Genomic DNA, 21,197 nt, shown 5'->3' with positions numbered 1-21,197 from the left:
AGTGAACTGGCAAAGGGCCTGGAGGTACTGCAATACCAGGCTGGCACTAAGAGCCAGCCCTGACACCCTCCTCTTGGTGCCAAAAATGCTTTATTTTGGCCAAAAGGCTGAAATGCTGATGGGAACCTACCACAAGGATAACCCAGCTGAATGAGACTGGTAATGCCCATTGTGCTTAGTCTCCCTGAGTGCTAACTTTTTCAAGTCATGGTGAGCTACTACTTGAATACATTTGAACTTTCTCTTCATTCCCATAGCTGAGCACCTTTCTTTCCCTTTCTTTTCAGTGACTCCTGTTTTTTAACCAGCCTTAAATGCCTGGTAAATATCATTAAACAGAGCCCCAATTTACCCAGAATCCCTCTATCACCCCCCTTTCTCAGCCTGGCACACATGATTAGTGCATCCTATCTTATGAGATGCAGCTGAACCAGGTTGCCCTGTATTACATCTGCATATAATTTTTTTAAGGATTACAGGAGTTGTGACAAGAACACCTGGTTCCAGTCATGAGTGGGCATGCTAATAAGAACATGGATCCTTTGCAGGGTTGGGGGTGGTAGGTATCTAGAGTCAACACACATACTGAGCAGTGCTGAGCTGTGGGGTCACCATGGCTTCAAACACTGTTGTCTCTGCTGGGCTCTATCTCAATGAAATCATGAACCATTTGGCTTTTGACTAATGTCATGTAGTTTCCATAATCAAGGTTTCCCAGGGTGAGGCCTATCCCTTGCACTCTGGGCAGGCTGACCCCTGTGAGTTTCCCAAATGTGAGAAACTTGACTACCCGATGTTGTGGTAATGGGGGACTGTGTTTGTACATTCTCCCTGGCATTCTCCTTCGGCCTTTTGGATAAGAGCTAATGTGTCTAGGAGACATCTAGACTCCAACACCTTTGGGCTTGGGGCCTGCACATAGGATGCTTGCCATAGTTTTATAGAGTACCCCAAGTCCCAGATTGATTAGTTTGTGAGGGAGGAGACTTTCCTGATGGTAGAGCCACACAGACTTGAACAACAGAGCTCAGCTCAATCGATTTGGAATTCAGAACTAATTTGGCCTTAAGCCAAAAAACAAAGAGTTTGTACTATATAAAAATAGGTACAGAAGTGCTGCTTAAAAGTGTGTGCTAAAACTTGCAGCAGTTTCAAAAGAGCTGAAATGCATTAATTTTGGATGAACTAAGTTTATGGGTACCTGGAATAATTTCCCTATATGCAAGTTACTACAGGTATGTTTATTTCTAGGTCAGTAGTTTTCAATTTGCTTCTTATTTCTGTGTGTGCTGGGAGTGAAATGTCTGACACTAAGGAAGAGAGGAAGGGGATGAAGGGGAACAGGTTGTGGGGGGGCAGAGAGCAAGGGGGTTACCTGACACCCCACATTTATTTTCCCTACTGCATCAGTGGGAAGGGAACAAATTCTTGGCAAATCTTCAATAATTAGATTCTATACCTGTAAAATTACTACAAATTTATATTTTTCCATCTATACACTGTAATTATTAGGGGATTTATTTTATATTCATGATTGCCTTATACCCGAGTAAATATGGTACAAGGCAAATATGCCTCAAAATAAGTTCTCTCAGATTTTCAACATCAACACCAGCTAAAACTGTAAGATTTGTTTTGTTAGATCTTGTTAGGATCTAAGACCTGCAAAGAGTCCTCAGAAAATCAGCAGATGGCTTCAGCAAGTCTTCCTGACTCAGTTACTTAAATTTGGGTACTATACATTTGACACTTTTGTGGCCAAAGTTGACCATATGTCATGTTTTGCAGTGTTTCCTTACAGAGTGGTTGTGAACTATATTGTCATTAAGCAGTTTGTACTGTAACAGAGCATAATATTTCATCCAGACAAGTGGCAATCTCTTTCTTATTGCAGCTAATATATTTTAGAAGATGCCGCTTTACAAAAAAAAGTTCAAGATTCATTTGACCAGAGGGAGCATGAGAATACAAAAGCAAGAGGCTACATAACTCTGTAATCTAGTGACAGAGGCACTCCCCTAAGAGAGGCAAGTGTTTGTTGCATGATAGAAAAGCTTCAAAGACAGGAATGGTTAGTGGTCCCCACACCTCAGGGCAACCAGTAGTCAGATGGTTAGGGCATGCTTCTCTGAGGGAGGAGATGGAGGTTTGAATTCCCACAGGCAAAGGAGGATATTAAAACAAGGTTTCCTATTGCCTAAGTAATAAATATTAAGTTGGTGTTTAAAGGAACAGGAGGGGCACTGGTGATACCTTCAACTGTGTTAGATATTTAAGTCACCAAGAGCAGCAGGATTTAAAAAATATTTCCTATTGAATAGGCAAAAGTGTCACCTTTCTTAGCATGCTGGTTGCCTCAATCTCATTTTGAAACACCCAACTTTCCCCATGGACCACTGGTGATTATCTCAGGACTGTGGGTTCTAGCAGCCAAGCACCTAAATGTTAAGCACTGATACCCCAAGTCCCTGTCTGGGTATAGCTCCCAGTCTTCTAGACGTACAGAATTCGCGTTCTAATGATAGCAATGATGTGACAGGTTAGTGTCTGTTTCTTGCAAGTGTAGAAGTCTAATGGCATTATTTAAATACTGATGCTGTCAGAGAGAGATGTTCAAAATATTGGACTATATTGTAATTTTATGTAAAGCTGTATTTAATCTTAACAAAAAGGGTATTTTATTTAGATCCTCGAGTTCTATACTAAAAATATTAGTATTACTGACCAATTCAGTATTTTGCCTCTTGAATACTATAAATTATTTACATGGTAAAGAACATATCATTACAAAGTACAGAAAATAACCAATCATTATGATTATTTTAATCTCTTAAAGTGGTGAGTGTATGGTAATTAATTTTGGACCCACCACACTAAACATAATTACTAGGATACCTGAAGGAGTTTGCAGTTAATGTGAGGTTGGAAGTTACTGTACTTGCCAATAATTCCCCACTCTCCACCTCAATTAACCTACCCAAGTAAAACACAAACTTTTGGTAAGAACCTCTAAGGAGCCATCTATTTTAGTAAATAAGTGGCAAAAGAGCCATTTATTTCATTAATTCTAAACTATCTAATGAGGGAAATTTAACAATCTCCTTAGCAGATTGTTTCACTGCCTACAAGTTTACACAGGTATAAAGCTTTAACCTAATAATAGACTAAATCTGTACCGATTCTCATATAACTGACATCAGCATAGCGTCTTAATATTATTCTATGATCTGATATTCCAAGGTTTTCAGTCCTTCCCAAGAAGCACTGCTGGTACTGTTCGTTACTTTAGCCACCGCATTCTTCAGAACAGTTTTGAGAACAACAACAAGCCATAGCACTTATTTTTCACTATAGCATTCAGTCAACTATGGCCCAATTGTGCCCATATGCAGTAGGAGTCTATAAATACAACAAACCTCCTTCCCCAACCCCAAGAGTTCCCTCTGAATAGTCATGTTGGATGAAGTCTTCCTCAACTTTCATGGGACAAATGGAAATCCAGCCCACAAACACTGATGATATTGGAAAACTGCTGGCAGAATGGGGCCATCTATGCAGAGACTGTCTGCCTCCTTAGGGAGGTGCAAAGCCACCAGTAAGCTCTCTCATGTTTTCCACACTCTATTGCAAATATGCAGTCTGGGATTCCCCATTTGGTACCTGACCAAATAGGGAATCTGCTTCCACTGTAAAGAGTTTCTGTACGAACATTTCATATCACCTCTAATTGTATTACCTTTATTAACTGCTAGTAAGGAGAGGAAGAGGAAATGTTATTCATCTCTACCATCCTCATCTCCACCTTAAGCTGCTCCCTACCACTATGGAGAGTTGTCACGATTATGGACACAGGATAGGAATACTGCCAGAGAGACAGCAGTCTCCTTGTTTTTAATAGGGACATGTATAAAGAGGAAAATGTACTGAGATAGCATGGCAGTCCAGTGGAACAAACCTCAAAAATAGATATAGATAGTTTAAAGGCATGACATTATAAGAATGCTACATCATATAAAGCAAGTATCTGATAAAAAGATAACGATTTAAAAAGTACATGTATTTACTTAACATATCTGCACTTAATTGCTAGGGACAGAAATTATATATAAACCAGTATAAGTGATTGGAAATTAGTTCAAATTTGTAACACAACAGAAGTTCAGTGCACATAAACCACCTCCAAAATGGCTAAAACCAGTTTAAGATGAACCTGGATGAATGTAGTATCAGACTTAACTGATTTATGTTAAATCAGTTTATTGAACTTCTGTCCCAGATCCCTTCCAGATTCAAGTTAACTTATAGTTCCCCAGCCTTCTAGGATACTTTGCACCTTTCCCACATATCCCCCCTCACTGGATGGGCAGGCTAGGCTTGGCCTAAGCAGTCTTCTACAGCTGAGCAGAGAGGCATGCTCTAGCACCCCCTAGCTTCTGGCCTTGGTCAGTGCAGGCATGGGGCTGCATTTCCAGAATCAAAGATTCTGTTCATTTGCTCAGAGGTTCAATCTACCTTACTTAGACTATCCTGCAAAGACTGAATCGATTCAGCGTCAGGATTTCTGACTGTCTGAACTTAGCCTATATGTATTCTGAGTTGTATCTGTTTGCCCATTTTACTTATATTTGTGCTGCACAACTAATATCTCTAAAAAATATTTATTAGATCTATGCATTATGTTAATTAAATATTATTATAAAATAATCATTATTCTTATGAAAAAAAAATCAGGGAGAACACATATTGCCTTTGAGGCACAGTTTAGAAACCCAAAATGTTTGTTCCGAGCAAATCTGACATGGAGGCAAAGCAGCAACAATTATCCTTCAAAGCCATTTTCAAAACACAACATAATATACAAAACCACATTTTGTAAATTTCAGTGAGATTAGTTTTAATTGTTTGTGATTCAATTCATTTAACACTTTGAAAATATTATTAGTATTTCATTTTATGCTAACACCCAGCGTCCCAAAAGATAATGGATTGACTATATATTTACCATAGACATTCTTACTCACAAAACTGAAGTACAGGATATCACATCATGACTGAATCAGTAAGCTAGTATACATACATTATATCTATTGGGGTAACACGTTAGAAATGACATCTGGAGTATAAATTTAAAACCATTATATATGAACAAAAATAAAGGTGATGAATCTATGTGAGCATTGGTACTGTGAAATTTAAGCTGATTTTATGACTACTAACCTGCTAATATGGCTGAAAGCTTCTCTAGTAAAATAAGTGACCTTTGTGATGCTTTTCCCAAATGAGTAGATATGGTATTGAACTGTCAATATATTAGTTGCATCCAAAATAAATGACTGTTCTGAGAACAGCAATTGGCAACTCTGGGTAGAGAAAAGAACTAATCCTATAATATTTAGAAATAAATAAAAAGGTATCTCTGGCTTCTTTGCAAGTTGTACCCTTATTTATCAGCTGACTGTCCATCCCTGTTCTATAATTACATTATTGTGGTAGCTATTTTTCAAAATTGTACCCTTTCTTTAGAGACACTCATTGCTTTAACTGGATAGTTTTTCTCTTCCTCTGTCCTGCTGTGATGCCTTTATCATAATACTCATCATGCTCTGGCAGCCACAATCTTGGGCTCCCAAGAATAGCCTCATAGAAAGGGTAAAATGAATTTGCAGAAGCCTTCTTAAATGTATTTCCCTTCCTTTCTAGCTATTGTCAGTAAAGCAATAATCCCCGCCCCCCCCCTCCCAATGCTCCCTTCTCCTTCAGCCCTGGTGGGAGTGAAAGTGGAAGATTGGGCATGCGGAATATCCAGGTGACAGCTTTTATACCCTGCATTATCTACTGCTGTGCATGTTAATAGTTTATGTTAAATCTGATTAAATATCCTTACTGTTGCAAATGAGTATCTTAGTAAATTACTTTGACAGATCCTTTACTATGATTGCTTTCTCCATTTTCCTCTCTTTAAGTTAGATATCCAGAACTGTAGATATTCATTAATATTAATAGTGGTAAGGATTCATTTAAAAAGATGCACTTGGTTTCATCACACTGAATTAATCAGACACATTCTTTAATACTTTCTTTCTGAAGTAGGGGGCACATTTTCCTATTGTCTGGATAAATAACTTAGAAGCTTCATTTTCATGAGTCATTTGGGGTAATATTTTCAAAGGTGTTTAGACACTGAAACTTACAGATAGACACTGAGGAATTTTCAAAACTGGGAAAGCAGTTCACCTTAGCTTGATTTCAACAGGAGTGAGTTGTGTAACCTCCGTGGATGCTTTTGAAAATCCCACTCCCTTTCTACTGACCAGTTTCAATGCCTACAAATCTTTGAGAAACTGACCTTCGTGCACAGAGGTGACACAGGTTCTACTGACTAAGGGTCTAGATCTAAGCACCTAAGTCACTTGTGAAAACTTTACTTGACCCATTTTACCTTCAAGTGACATATCAGACCATGAGATACAAGAAAATGAATTTTCTGACTTTCACTAGACTAAAAGAAGAAAAAGCTTGTTTTGCAAGAAGGAACTCTTCCAATTATAGTCCACACCTGCACTCCTTACTTGACTTACTGTCTATGGAAAGCTACATGCTTTAATAATTATGCTACCATATTAACTAGTACTTTGCAATTAGTAAACATATCCAGTCAGTGTATATGCACTGGCAATTTTCATCTCAATTATGATAATTAGGGACCTACCGAATTCGTGGTGAGAGAAAGCAATTTTCACTGCTTGGCTGCAGCACGAAGAACGAATTACACTGTCGTTTTGTGGTGGCCCTGCCCCTCAGAGCTGATTTGCAGAGAGGCCCAGGGTGCAGGAGGGATGATAGGGCAGCTGCCATCTTGATGGCTGGCTACTCTTTGTGTGGAGCCATTCCTTGGCACTGACAGGTGGAAAGGCACGAGGGAGGTCATGCTGCCCAGCCAGCTGGTGCCTTCCCCTCCAGGGCAGGGTGCAAGGTTGTGCTGTAATGGCAGTAAGGTCTGTTGGCTCCCACTGGGGAGCCAGCATTTTATTTTTATTAGGCTTTATTAGGGTTTTTTTTTTTGATTTCCTGGGAAAATGCAGCCAATTGCATTTTTCACAGAGATCGCTGTTTTTTTGCAGTTTCCACAAAAATTGCAAAACCACAATTTAAGTAGATATTTAATGGTTACAATTTAAGTAGGTCCCTAATGATAACTCTGTCTAGTCTGTTTGCCTCACAAATATCTTGCTAATCTATTACGTTCCCTTTAATGCTCTACTTTGCTTCATCACAGTATCCTCTCCTTGAATTCCTATATATTAGCTTCCTGTCTGTTCCTGACTCATGTATATATGTTTCCCTCCACTTGAGATCACCCCCTTGGTCCTAAGCCAGATGTGTCAAACCCACCTCGTGCCCCTTGGCCAGATCCAAACTGTGGGTCTCTTTGCGAACCAGATCCAGCCCAGTGTACACGGAAGTGGCAGTGGAGAATATGGTGGGCAGCAGAGGCAGCAAAGCATCCAGTGGCAGTGTAAGTGGCAATGGAGCAGGTGACAGTGGTAGTGGCAACAGCAGCAGCAGAGCACACAGTAGTGAGTCCAGCTGCATGCCCCGTGCTAGGGATATTGCTGTGGCCCTGGCACCACATACCACCACTGTGCCATAGGGGCAACTCCAGCTCTAGCTCCAGCTCCAACTCTACCACAGAAGATGCAGATGCAGCAAGGCCTGCCACTGCATGCTCTGTTGCTGTTGCTGCTGTGGCTACCACCAGTGCCACTGCATGCTCTGCTGCCATTGTTATCACCACCACTACCACATGCTCCACTGTCACCATCGCATAATCTGCTGCCTTTGAATGCTCCACTCCCACTGTCACTGTGTGCCTCCAACTTCTGGTCTCACACTGGTAGTTTAGTGGACTGGAGAGAGCAGCTCTGCAGGCTGGATCTGGCCTGCCATATATTTGCTACCTGTACTCTAAACCTTTCTTCATCTCCATTCCCACTTAAAAGGTGGCACCTTCTGCCACGTTGCCCTTTTGTCTGAAATAGCCTTCATCTATCAAAAAACTTTCCATCTTTCTGTCCCTCTGTATGGCCTGTCTTTCTTTTTCTCTCCAGACCTGCTTAGCTGATGGGGATTTATTAGGTGAGGAAAGTGTGGTCACATTGGCTCTACTCTTTTCCTTTCCAAAAATCCACAGATTTTTGCAATGGCCCTTTTAGTTCGGCAGCTTTGCAGCAATTTTTATATGACAGCTGGAGTTTTCAGCTTCACTTCTCACTCGTATGCAAAAAGTATCTACTGAAGAAAAACACCCAATTTATATGGGGTTTGAGTTGGCGAGAACAGAGATGCATATTTTTGTTTCACCTACCGGTTTCTGTTGCTGGAAATCCAATCGGAGATTAATGTTGCAGCCTGCTGGTGACAGTGTTTGTTACCAAAGCTGCAGGCCAGCATGATGACTTCTCGACGCAATTCTCTGCCCAGATAACAAACACAGATGCTCATCAGGTCATGTTTATAAATATACATGCTGAAATTATCCAAAAGCAATATTTTAACCTCTCTTCTAAGATAAAAGGAGCAGTTCATATTTAAGTAAACTAAGATATGAAAGAATGCTGTAACTGAGTATTTGTGAACGCCAGCTAAGCAGTTGTTACAACTGCAATGTTTAAATAAAAGCCATGCACCAAAATTTGCCCTCATTGACACTCATACATCCCTACTGACTTCACTGGCCCCAGGAGTTCAAATCCCAAAATCTCCAATGGAGCCAGAACTTAAATTAAAGCTTAGCAAGAACATTTCTTTGTTGTCTAAACTAAAGGAATAGGAAACTGCTTCGCAGCAGCTACCCCCTCAGGTGAGGAAACATAAAAGGAGGAGAATGGTAGGAAGGTATTCACAAGCTGCTGAAGTTCTCACTAAATACTAGATGAGTGCTTTACTACAACTGTCTATTGCAGAAACAAAGAAAGAAATATAACAGTACTCATGTTGATAGGGAGCTTGAATAAGGGATCTGTTTAAATTATTTGTTGGCCATCCAAGCTTGAGATACATCGATGCAACTTGTTTTAAAATATATTCCTGGAAATAAAAAGAAAAAAAAGATAAATGTATTTTCAGCTTTATATTAGGACTCTTCTCACTTGAAATATCACTGACATTTTTTCTAAATGTTTCACTTCCAAGATGCTTTGATTTGGGTCTGCCAGATTACAATGTGGACTTTTGCAAATGCCTTTCTTTACTGTATTGGGTGATGAGCCTACAGAAACATGTCCAGGACCACAGTTCTAACCAATTTAATACTATAAAATATGGGAGCTTAGATATTGCTTGCTTAGACAATATTTTCAACTCATATAGAAGAGGGAAAAGTTTTTGAAATTCAGACAGGCTAATGTCTTTTCTAGCTAAGCCAGTCTCAACTTCAGAATGCATATTTGAGTAATGCCCGTTAACATTTATAAGAGACACACTTAGCACTATGCAGTGAAGTAACTGATAGCCATGACCATCTTTATATTCATAGTTATGGCAAAACCATTACGTAAGTGCAGCCAATTTATCTAATAATACTGAGCAATGTGTGTTGCATATCTAGACTGGGTTATTTAACGATACTGTATTTCAATGTCCATTGAATTCTTATTTTGAAATATTAATGGCAGCACAAGATACATTTTATCTTACTTTCACATCTTAAAAAACAGGTATCTTTACATTCTCAGACAAATCTTATTTTCATTATATTCATACACAGTTTTCTCCCAGTGAAGTTCACAGCTTGAAAAAACAAGAATTGAAATATAAACTAATACTAGAGAACTATTTTATTTTTATAAGGCTGTGTATGTATATGTGTGTGTGTGTGTGTGTATAATCACATGACAAAAGGAATGCACAATACAGCTTTTTCCAGCAGATAAGTTATTCTGTGACTAAAGTGACTTAAAATTTCTTCAGCTATCAACTCTGCTTTCAGAAGTTTGGGAGGATCAGTGATAAAACACAATCCTGCAATGAAATTTACCATTTTTATTTATTAAAATTGCATTCTACTTATATAAACATGTTTGGAAGTGAAAAAACAGTGACTGTATAATGATGCTTTTTTTTCAGTGCAGATTTTGGTCAATAGACTATAGCTGCAAATGATTTAACATAATTTTACATTACAGCTGTCTGGTTTGGAGTTAGACCCAAATCACAGATTCATGTAGAAATATTTCAGTGTGCATGTACTAATCCACAGTACTCTTTTTTCATACCAGCAGGTATCTAGGTATCTTTTCATAACTCTCATTTACATATACCAGGTATTATGAAATTCCTTCACGTCAATGTTTCAAATTAACATACAATGTTGCTGGCCATTCATTTTATGTGCAGTATTCAAGATTCACTGCTATTACAAAAGCTCGGCCCAGGTTATAATTGTCAATAGAGGCAATTAAAGCCTGTGTCATCAGCATTCCTTTTATCAAGCTTAAGCTTTTGTAACATTTTTTCAGGTAATGCTAAAGAGTTCATTGTGTCTATTTTGATTATCTACTGTGTGCTGCTACTGCTGTCCCCTCAGACCCAATTATAAATGGGTTTTTGACTCAATAGTGATCTAATCCTTCTTAATTAAGAGAAGTGCATTAAATTCACCATGCCTTTTTGGATGGAAATAATGACTGGAAATCTTTATCTCAACTGCATGCATCCTGCTAAGTTCTGCTAGCCTTCTCAGTTCATTCTTATCTGAGGCCTCAGTATAAGTACAGCCCAGCTCCAGGAAATACAGAATTTGGGATATGTGATTTTTTAAAAGTTAAATAGCTTATTTGTCACAATATTTTATAGCAAGAACAGTTACCTTTGCTTGTACTAATTACATGCGCCTCAAATAGCAGTTATATCACCGTTCAAATGCAAATGAAACAAAGCTTGACAATTGCTATGTTTAAATTAAAAATAATTAGAAAGTGAGTTAATAATCCTAGGTCAGTTACAGTATTTAACTGGGGACTAGTTCATCTCATGGAAACAGAAAAAAAGAGAATATGTTTTTTACATTGAAGATGTTGTAGTTTTCTGTGCGGTCCAGTAATTTATCTAGAGGATAAAGAGCTCGGCTGGCAGCATGCCAAGGAAGAAAATCCTTCTCTTCAGAAAGGTATCTGATAATCTCCAGAGGAATACTTTGAGGCAAATAGCCAGCTCTGCACAGTCAAAGAAGTTAATATTATTATTATTTGCAGAGAAGGTACATGATGATGCAAAAAAGAGTTTTTTCATATGCAAATGACAGACAGAAATCATGATAAATCCAGCACATTATAATGAAATCAAAGTCATTGCTCTTTAAAATAAAACAACAAAAAATACTTGTATACTTTAAGTGTCTGATAGATAGAAGTAAGGCCCATATAGAAAGCAGTCTGAATTAAATCAACAACCCCAGGAATTTTGCTTCACAGAACATTCCTACAGGCCACGGGCAATTGAGAAGAACTGATTGTGAAGAAGCATTATTTAATTTCATACTTATTCTCCCCTTCAAAGTTGTTTTGTGTAGTATCTACATCGAGCCATTTTGGAACAAGTTACTTTGGTATAAATGGAAGCAGAATCCAATAGCATCACAGGAGTTTAAGAATGTTTTGGTATTTTTCATCAGAACTATGTGTTTTCGAAGTTTAAAAATCAATTAAAAGTCACTCCCTATTTTCCATGGCAGAAAGAGATGCTTCTAGCAAATCAAATAGTTTAACAACTTTCCTGAATTTCTGTTAAAGGTTTTCATATAAAAATGTAATCAAAATACAAGCATTTAGAAGTAGCTTTTTAAAAATTCTATACTGGAAATTTCAAGCTTCAGGATCTTTGCTCATTTTATTTTTCTGAATTGTTTTATATCTAACTATCAGAGTGCAGAAACAAAATGTAACCCTCTGGGTGAAAACTTTTTCACAATACATAGACCTGTTCTCTGGATGCAACCATTTACATCCATAGGAGTTCTCTACATATCTGAAAAGGAAATAATTATTCTGTTTTTATTAAACACATTCAGAACTGGCACTGAATTTTGCAGGTGTTGATTTAGCACAGGTTAGAGCATGATAAACCCTCACAGATTTTTTTGTCTGGCGGTTTGATAATGTTCCCTTTCATTTCCCTCACTGTTTGGAGAAAGGTACATATACAAATAAGCAAAGCGTGAGTGTTGACTAGACCATGGATATTTGAGTATGCAAGTATTGGAGGATAGGTTCTGATCTTAAATAATGCCAGTACCAATCCAGAGTAACTTGCCTGATACCTTTGAAATAGATACAACCTAAGACAAGTGGTTACTATAAAGGTACGTCCCCACACTACTAGTTCAGAACACATAGTGCCTCAAACTCCTTTGTGGCAAAATTCTTCCTTGATCCCCTTTTTCTGTTGAAAAGAAAGTGAGTTACTGCAGCCCCTGAAGGATTTATTCTTTTTCATACCAGCACCTCACCAGCTACTCCCCCATCTTGAGTCACTTCATCTTTTCCTGAAGCTGCATTCTGCCAAGAGATAGCTCTTGCTTAGCCAAAAAAAAAAAAAAAAGACAGGACACATTTTTGCTTAGTGAATCACACTGGATTTTTAAGACTGTGAGATTAGAATGTGGTCCCTAGAGCAGAACTGGGGCAGAGGAATGGTGTTATGTTCATGAATGAGGCAAGATTTGCAAGCGTCTAAAGCTAGAGAAAGTAACTCGATTTGAAATTGCTTTATTTTTGTCTATTTTTTCCAATTTCAAGAGCTAGAGAAGATTATGGAACCACATGTTGCTATAGTCCTAATGGTTTGTAAAGATGTGAAACTATAATTAATGGCACCAGGTGGAGACTGGATTGACTGCAAAGTTAAACATCTTGGAGATAATGTTTAGCAGAGAAGTAAACTAGCTTGAAGTTGTGTATTTGTAATTGGTTCCTAATGGGGTTTGTGATTATTGTAACTGATAATTTGGTTGACAAGGAGAAAGTGTGGAGCAAGAAACAAAAGGACGGCTGCAGGAAAACATGCTGCTTGAGGAACAAATGGATGTAGTATATTGTAGCTAGTGTTGTGGATCACACTCCTGAAATTCCATCCTTTGGAGCTAGCGACAAAAATATAATCTCAGCAGCAAAAAAGGAGAATGTGGGTGTGTCTACACATGCTATTAATATGCAGCAATAAATTCCAGAGCTTATTGCTCCAGAGTTTATTGCTTCCTGGAAGCTCCCAGGTGTGCTGTATACACCTGTGCCCAAACTGTAGCACAGTGGTCCAAGTCAAAGCAGCCCTGGCTGGCGGGTGGTCTGGTGGCACAAGGGTGCTTCAGTATGGGGCTAACTGACATACTGCCTCTGTACTGAAGCACCATTGTGCCCCAGCCAGCCAGGGCAGTGTCTACATGTGCATTACAGCACATGAAAAAACTCTGCAGCAGGGTAGTACTTTATTTACTACCCTGCTGAGGTATTTAATAGTTTCCTACACCCTAAAAGGGATGCACATGTAGATGCTGAAATGATTACTGCAGAGTTAATTAGTCAGCTCTGCAGTAAACGTCTCCTGTAGATGTGTCCTGCGAGTGATTTATGTTATCATACTTCATGTAGAAAATAAATGTGAAGAGTGAATTCAGAGAGATCCCTCCTTTTTGCCATGTCTTTGTGTAGCAGCACACCTTCGGGTGCTTGCCACTTTAAGTGTTGAGTCTGGCAGAAAGCAGATGCCTGATTGCAGCAGCCATTGTAGAACACAGGCTAGCTATATAAAGACAGCAGTTTTACTGCAGGCAGCAGGCACAGACATTGCCTGGCTGAACTACTGTATGGAACATCTAGCAGGTAAGTGCAGGAGGTTCTTTGTCCTAGGCATGACCTAAAACTGTGCCCTGATGAGGAAGGGTGGCCTGGTGAGGCTCCTAGTGGTGTGGGAGCCCCTAGGAAATGCCAGGCCAGTTACTGCCCCAGTGAAAGGCGGGTAGGGGTGCCTTAACCCTAGCCCCCACCATCTAGTGGGTAAATCACAAGAGTGTGGGAGTAGTGGGGCCAGGTATGCTCATGTGTACATCCCTGTGCCCAGCAGGGATGTGAGATCCTGGAGACCCCAGAGGGGGTAGTGTGGGAAGTGTAGTGTGAGGCCCAGAATGGAGTAGAGTTGAATTGGGAGCAGGCCTGAAGGGCTGTGCATGTGAGGGGGCTGAGTAGGGCTGAACAGGGAGTAGATCTGAAGGACAGTCCCAGGGGTGCACTGGGTAGGGCCGAATTGGAGTAAGCCTGAAGGCCAGTGCAAGGGCCAGCCCTGTGAGAAGCTAGCTGCAAGTATGAGGAGGAGACCGCAGAGTGGGGTGTGGTATAGTTGCCCGGTGAGGGGCTTGGGGCAGAACTGACCCAGGGTTTGGCACAAGGCTGGGCCACGTAGAGTAGGGGAAGCCATGGGAACCGAAGGACTGCGTGGTGAGGCCAGCATGCAAGTAGCGAAGCCTGATGGCTTAAGAGGGGCCACTCAAGATGAGCAAGGGCAATGGAGTGTGGCCCAGTAATGGGCAGTATATCAGAGGCCCCTGAGACAGGCAGGTGGAGTGAAGGTGAGGATGAATTGAGCCCAACTTTGGACTGGGTTTGCTCTGGTCTCAGACAAGGAAGTAATCTTAATCTGGATGCCATCTGTGAGGCATGGGCTGTAGTATAGGGGAGGTTTGGAGCCGCAGATAGCGCCCCCTGGCATCGGGGCTGGGAATGGGCACCAGTTTATGGGAGCAGCAAAGTCGTGGCAGGAAAGACTGGGTGGACCGCCCCATAGAGACAGGTCGGCAGGCCGGCATGAGACTTGTCCCCGAGTGTACCTTGGAAGGTGCCAGAGTGCCGACATGTTGGAACCTGGAGCAGCTGTTTGCAGCCTCCTGGCTACAGCTGGCCCTGTCACACTTTGGTTTTCAAATAGCAACTCCTTTGTGGTAATAGTTATCTTAGGTACTGACAGACATACGGGGGGGAGGAGGCAGGGGGCGGAATGTGCTTTACCAGAAGCTGTAATGTGTTAGTTAGACCTGACTCTGCAGTATCTGTAGAGATCAGGTACTTCAGCAGCACTTTTTGGTGCTTTTAGCTAAAGCTGACTGAATCAGCTATTAGATAAAAGCACCAAAAAAGCCCCACTAAAGCACCTGATCTCTACAGAGGATGGGAAAGCCAGGTGCAACTAAGGTGCTGTCTCTTCTGGACATGTGCTGGGCTTGGCACACACTGAGTTTAAAGTAAGCCAAGGTTTTTTTGGTTTTTCTTCTACATCTGCAATCAGCTCTTTATAATAACAAGAGCAGGGGTACGCAACGTTTTTTGGATAGAGTGCCAAAAAAACCACAATGTCTACCTTGGAAGGTGCTAGAGTGCCAACATGTTGGAGCCTGGAACAACTGTTTGCAGCCTCCTGGCTACACTGGCCCATTGGGGCCCAGTCTGCTTGTAGCAGGGTTTGCAGCCTCCCAGCTGCCTGCTGGGAGCAGCCTGGACTCCATGGCTGGCAGTAGCTGCTTAGAGCCTGGGCTGGCAGTGGTGTGCTGAGCAAAATGGCCTTGTGAGCCATGCTCGGCACATATGCTGGGGGTTGCTGACCCCTGAACTAGACTTGTCTCTCATCACCTCTTGGCTGACAATTTCCAAAACTCCTTTTCCCCCTTAATAGCTCCAGTTATGTTCTTATCCTTTCTTCCTCTTCCCCTCAATCTCCTGGAGATCTTCTCTGTAACTTCTCTTCCATGCCTATTGAGTTTCCTTCCCAGATCTCCTGTTTCCTGTTTCTCTTATACGTCCAGACACACCAAAGCTTGCCACCTCTCCCGTCTTAAATGAAATTTGAATATATAGCTTCCCTCTCATCCACTCCTACCACTAAAACTCTGGTTCCAATCCATTTAGGCTGCGCAATTGTAACTTCTTTGTCTCCAGCTACCTGACTCTCTACTCTTCCATCTGTTTCAACATTCAGAAGCTAAGACAGTCTTTGATCCCCATGCTATACATTGCCTGAGGCTTTCAATAGGATATCTCTCATTAACAAAACAAAGTCATTACCTAGGTTTTACATATTTCATTGTCATCTACACTTTGTAGATGCCACTATCCCATCTCTCACTTCTCTCCACTTACTCCCTGTGTTCTGCTCATTTTCCTGGTTTTCCTGGGGGGTGTGGCGGGGTGGTTCCTTGTATTTAATATTATAATGAGGCTGGATCAAAGCCCTGGGTCCAGCTGGTCCCAGCCAGAGGATCAGAGCAAGTCATTCTGTTAGGCTGCTGGGACACAGGTGCCAACTACAGAGAGCCTAGAGCACTGCCTTAGGCCCAGCTGGATCTAATGGGGCAATAAGGACAACCAACCTCCTAAGGCCACAGATAACAGGCCCCACCTACTTTGGCCACCAGGCCCAGGCCATAGTATTCTGTCTGGACAAAGCCTTAGGTTTCTGACGTTCCTACACTTGCTTACTTCAGGGCTCTCTAGCCCTGACTCTTGGTTCACCTTGATTTGGCTCCTGATTTAGGTTCTGACTCCTAGCTCACCCTGATTCAGAACATCACCATCATCTGATGCTTGGCTCCTTGGAAACCTGACCCCTGGGCACTGCCTATGCATCAGGTGATATTTCCCAATTGTTCATGCCCAGGTTCCTAACAAATATGACCTATTCTTCCAACCTACTTCACCTTCAATATAATCAAACTGCAGGATCTCTCTGGAGTTCCAGATGGAAGCAATGGGTCACTTTGTAGAGTAAGAGCCTACCCAAGACAAGCAAAAGGGGAAGAATCAGAAACAAAGAGGTTGAAATCTACAAATCCTCAAAGTCACAGACCTATAGGAGCACTAAACCATAATTAGAATAATCAGAGAAGCAGCAGCAGGCACCTTTCTAGCTAAAGAAAAAATGGAATATAACTGTCAGCCAATTATGAAAAGAAAACACAATTCACAAGAACTGTACAGATGACAGAAAGTAATTTGAAGCTCTGTGCATGTTACACTTCTTTGGTGTCCCTCTCATCCCTTTTGCAGTGCTGATCATCAGAAGCCTGTTTCATCACTGTCTTCTCCTTTATCCACTCTCTTACCTTCTGCCATGCTGTCCCATAAGCATCAAACTCATAAGCATCAACTTTCTTCTTTTATCGCTCTTTAAAACAGTGGCTCTTAACTTTTGTAGATTCAGGGCCCCCACCCTTCCATAATTTCTATTTATTTATTTAATTTGGTGACACTCCAGCTGTTGTGTCACCTCAGCTCACCTCTGGTTCTCAACCAGGGTGATGCTACAGCTCCCATGACTGGATAGAACTGCCCTGCAGGCTGCACGCAAAGCCAGATCAGGAAGGGCGGGTCAGAAGCATGTGCTCCCCACTGCATACGGGTTATCTGATCAACCGAAAGTCACAACCCTTCATTGTCTGATCTGCCCCATGTGTCTCTGTTTCTGGAGTATCATACAGGGTCAGACCAAGAAGGGCTGCTACAAGAGCACACGTTCCTGCTCCAGTCCTTTCTACACAAGGCATAAGGGGTGGTTTCATATGGTTGCAGCACTCCTGAAAGGCTCTTGTGGTACCCCAGGGTACTGAGGCTCCCAGGTTGAGAACCATTGCCGTAAAAGATCGTTATTTCTCCTCATAAGGCCCCCAAATACTAATCCTGACCATGACAGGGACTTAGTTTTTTAAGTCTGTATATTCTTCAGTAATCAGCCATGGGGCTGGCTTTCAACACACCTAACAAGACCAGCAACAGGTATCAGGCCATTGTCTGCCAGAATTCAATAAACATGAGCTATGTTGCAATGACAGTGGTCTTTTTTCTGTATTTTTCCAGTGTAACCATTTCAGGGGTTAACTGAAATGTTGCATCTCTCTTGGAAAGCAACTGATATGACTTCTGGTTAATGCAGGTTCTTCTCATACAGGTTAATACACTTACAACATGTAGTGACTGCTATGTTGTATGAAGTAAGCAGGCCTAAGTATTATACACCAAAAGCAGCCATTTGAAGATATCAGCAAATATCCAATAAAAAACTTCTGCAGAGAACTTTGATATATGGTTTTTATGTAGGAAAAATAATCTAACCAACCACTGCAGTGAAAGCTAAATATTTCACACCACTTTATCCAGTTCACTGTTATTGTATTTGAAGCCACTGGTGCTAGGTCACAGGCAAGTGTTCTAATTTTGGCCATGAACCTGCAGCGTATTTACTAGGGGTGTGCAAAGTGGACCCTATTTGATTCAGATTCAGCCCAAATCAGGGACAGCGATTTGATTCATTGATTCAGATCACTGTCCCTGATTCGATTCAGCTAAATCCAAATCTGAAGATTTGGTGCTGATTTGGAGAGTCAGAGATTTGGATATAGACACAGCTTTAAAAGTTTTTTCTATATACCTTGAGGTACCAGCATGGCTTGTGAATGCTGCGATGTTGGGATGGATGGAGTGTCCCACAGAAGTGTGGGGAGGCCCTCCATGGGCTCAGCTGCAAACCCGGAAGTGGGTTGGAAGTACTTCCAGTTCATTTCTGGGTCCACCAGGGAGCATGCTGGGGGCCCCCTGTCCCCCCCACCAGATTGGTGATCGGTCATGGGGGGCCACAAGTGCCTCCCTGAAACCAAGGAGGCACCAGTAACCAAGTTGGAGGGGCATGGTGAGGTCCCCCCAGCACACTCCTCGGCAGACCCGGAAGTGGACCAGAAGTGCTTCTGGTCCACTTCTGGGTCTGCTGCCGAGCATGCTGGGGGGCCCCACCATGCCCCCCTGCATGTCTGTGGGACACTCCATGCACCCTGGTATCACAGCATTCATGAACCCCTGCTACCTAGAGGTATGTAGAAAAAACATTTAAAGCTGTGTCAATGTCTGAATCTCTGAATCTTTCCGAATCGATTTGGAGGGCTCTGATTCAATTCTGAGAGATTAAAGGGTCTCCTGATCTGATTTGGATTCAGAGATTTGGCCACTGAATCAGGCTAAATCTCCACTGAATCAAATCAGGAACCAAAGCTTCGCACAGCCCTAGTATTTACACAAATCTAATACACTAAAAATTTCCAAATACATTAAACTGGTTTTGCATCTCAAATGCATTTTGAGTTATGCACCTTTTCTTTGACATCCTAAATCACACAGAAAGAGCAGAATGCAAGCATGTTGTACAGTCACTGAGATACAGCAAAGGTACACTTATGCCATTTGATACATTTACTCTAACACTGCCGAACACTACATAATTGTTCTTGCTTATCTGTGTATATGAGAGCCGTGCTGTCAGGCATTCTTTCATCACTTATTAGGTGAAGTCAAGTGCAAACAAAGAACTTTTCCATTGTGTTTAAACAGGGCAAGATTTGGGATCATCTTTATCTCCTCTGTTAGTGAGTTCTCCAGCAGAAATCCTCTGGCAAATCGAACAAGGACAATGTCAGCGTGGCAGCATGATGTGCCCCTGACAACCTGTTTCACTTATCAGGCAACCTTTCTGCAGAATGGACCAGTGGGGATTGCATGATGAATAAAGCCATAGCAGTCTACAGGCTACTTCTGAAAATGCAAAATGTATTGGATGAATATTGCTAGCCCCGCATCTAACAGGAAAGAGCAGTATATAGTTTGATGGCAAATATTTTGGTTTGATTATATTATAAGGCAGTCTTGGATTAGAAATACATCTAGACCAAAATATAAGAATAAGTACATTGACAGGGAGAAGATGCACCCATTTTCCAATGATGACAGAGCAAGGCATGTTGCTTCTAAGGGATCTTTCAGTGGCTTTTTGCACAATAGTGTCATGAACATCAGCTCTTAAATGAGACACTCTCTTGCCTGTACTGAAGAAAGCACTCTGGTAGGCCTTGATACCAAGGGAAGAAGCAATGAATAAGAAAAGAGAATATTAAAAATGGTAATGAAATATCCTTCACAAAGAATTCCCACTAAAAATCTAATGAATATCAAAATTAATCTTTAAATTACTGAATATGTAATCTTTAAATTACATGAGCTTTTAATGACTCAGATAAAGACAGCAGATCTAGATTATGCTATGAAACATCAGTGTGTTATTCAGCTGTATTCTGACCTTGGTTTGTTCTTTACACTGAGCCACTGAACTCATGGACAGATCCCAACACATTCATTTTCCCCTTAGGGACAAAGTACCAAATGGTAGTGTAATTGCCAAGGGAAAATTATTACACCGTTCTGAATTATTTCTATCATAAATCCAGGACCAGTCAAACAGACTCTGTCACAAAAACGACAGGGTTGCAGTACAGTGATGAGAATCCCACATACAAGTATACCATAAATCCCTAAGCCCCACCACCCACCAAAGTCATTTTGAGTAATGTGTTTAAATCAAAATTAGAAAATCCAAGCTGGCAGCAAACTGGTTGACATTGTTGAAACAATGGAAATGAGGTGATTTACTTGCCACTGGTTTAAAACCCATCCTGGGTTGTCTGTTTCATATGAAATGTGCAGAACGTGACTAGCTTTCAGTCAGGAAAAAATCTTCTTGTGAGAAGGAAAAAGGAAAAAAAAGAAACAAGAAAAGAAAAGTAGCTCTTTTTAATGTAGTTTTGCAACATAGATTGTTTCTGTTTCCGGTTCTGTTTTTGTGCTCTGCCTCACAAGGGAACAGACAATATTCAACAGTTCATTAAAAAAAAACCACTTAAAAAGGGTTTTGTTTCTTATTCATTGGCTCATTTAGGACAAAACAATGAGGATCACAGCAAATTACATATCAACCTTGGTTTATTATGCACAATTTAAATATAAATATTATTTGACTATCTAATCCTGTTTTTCCTTCCCTGCTTCAAGAAGAACACTTATCCCTGCTGGTAACCTCAGAAGGTATTTGACTGCTGTTTTCTGTCATGTGCCCTCCTGGAAGTAGCAGTGGTGAGGTATCAACAGAAAATTTTGAATAATGAAGGAGAAAAAAAAGATCCTTAAGTAGCAAGGACACACAAGCGGCCCGAAGACCATCTCCAAAGAGCCTATGACAGGTACCCCTGACTTCTGCAAGTCTGAGAGGCTAGAGACAAAAAAGATGAAATCCAAGAGATCCAAATTCCAGTAAAAAAAAAAAAAAAAAAAAAAAAAAAAAAAAAA

The 21,197-nt window shown here is 41.0% G+C and overlaps 1 protein-coding gene across 1 annotated transcript in view; it reads right to left on the bottom strand.

Annotated features, from left to right (window-relative positions):
• TRHDE (thyrotropin releasing hormone degrading enzyme) overlaps positions 1-21,197 on the bottom strand; it is a gene marked incomplete at its 5' end in the record, with an annotated part of 416,585 nt that overhangs the window by 28,395 nt on the left and 366,993 nt on the right. Inside the window, 3 exons of the mRNA XM_019515785.1 lie at positions 8,366-8,473; positions 8,990-9,087; positions 11,066-11,213. Coding sequence (XP_019371330.1) covers positions 8,366-8,473; positions 8,990-9,087; positions 11,066-11,213 — 354 coding nt within the window. The remainder of the gene's footprint in view (positions 1-8,365; positions 8,474-8,989; positions 9,088-11,065; positions 11,214-21,197) is intronic.

The sequence above is a fragment of the Gavialis gangeticus genome, unplaced genomic scaffold (genome assembly GCF_001723915.1).
Source record: "Gavialis gangeticus isolate Ggan-Ray unplaced genomic scaffold, GavGan_comp1, whole genome shotgun sequence".
NCBI classification, from domain to species: domain Eukaryota; kingdom Metazoa; phylum Chordata; order Crocodylia; family Gavialidae; genus Gavialis; species Gavialis gangeticus.
The sequence above is the reverse complement of the archived record's forward strand: the minus strand, read 5'-3'. Positions and strand labels throughout refer to the sequence as shown.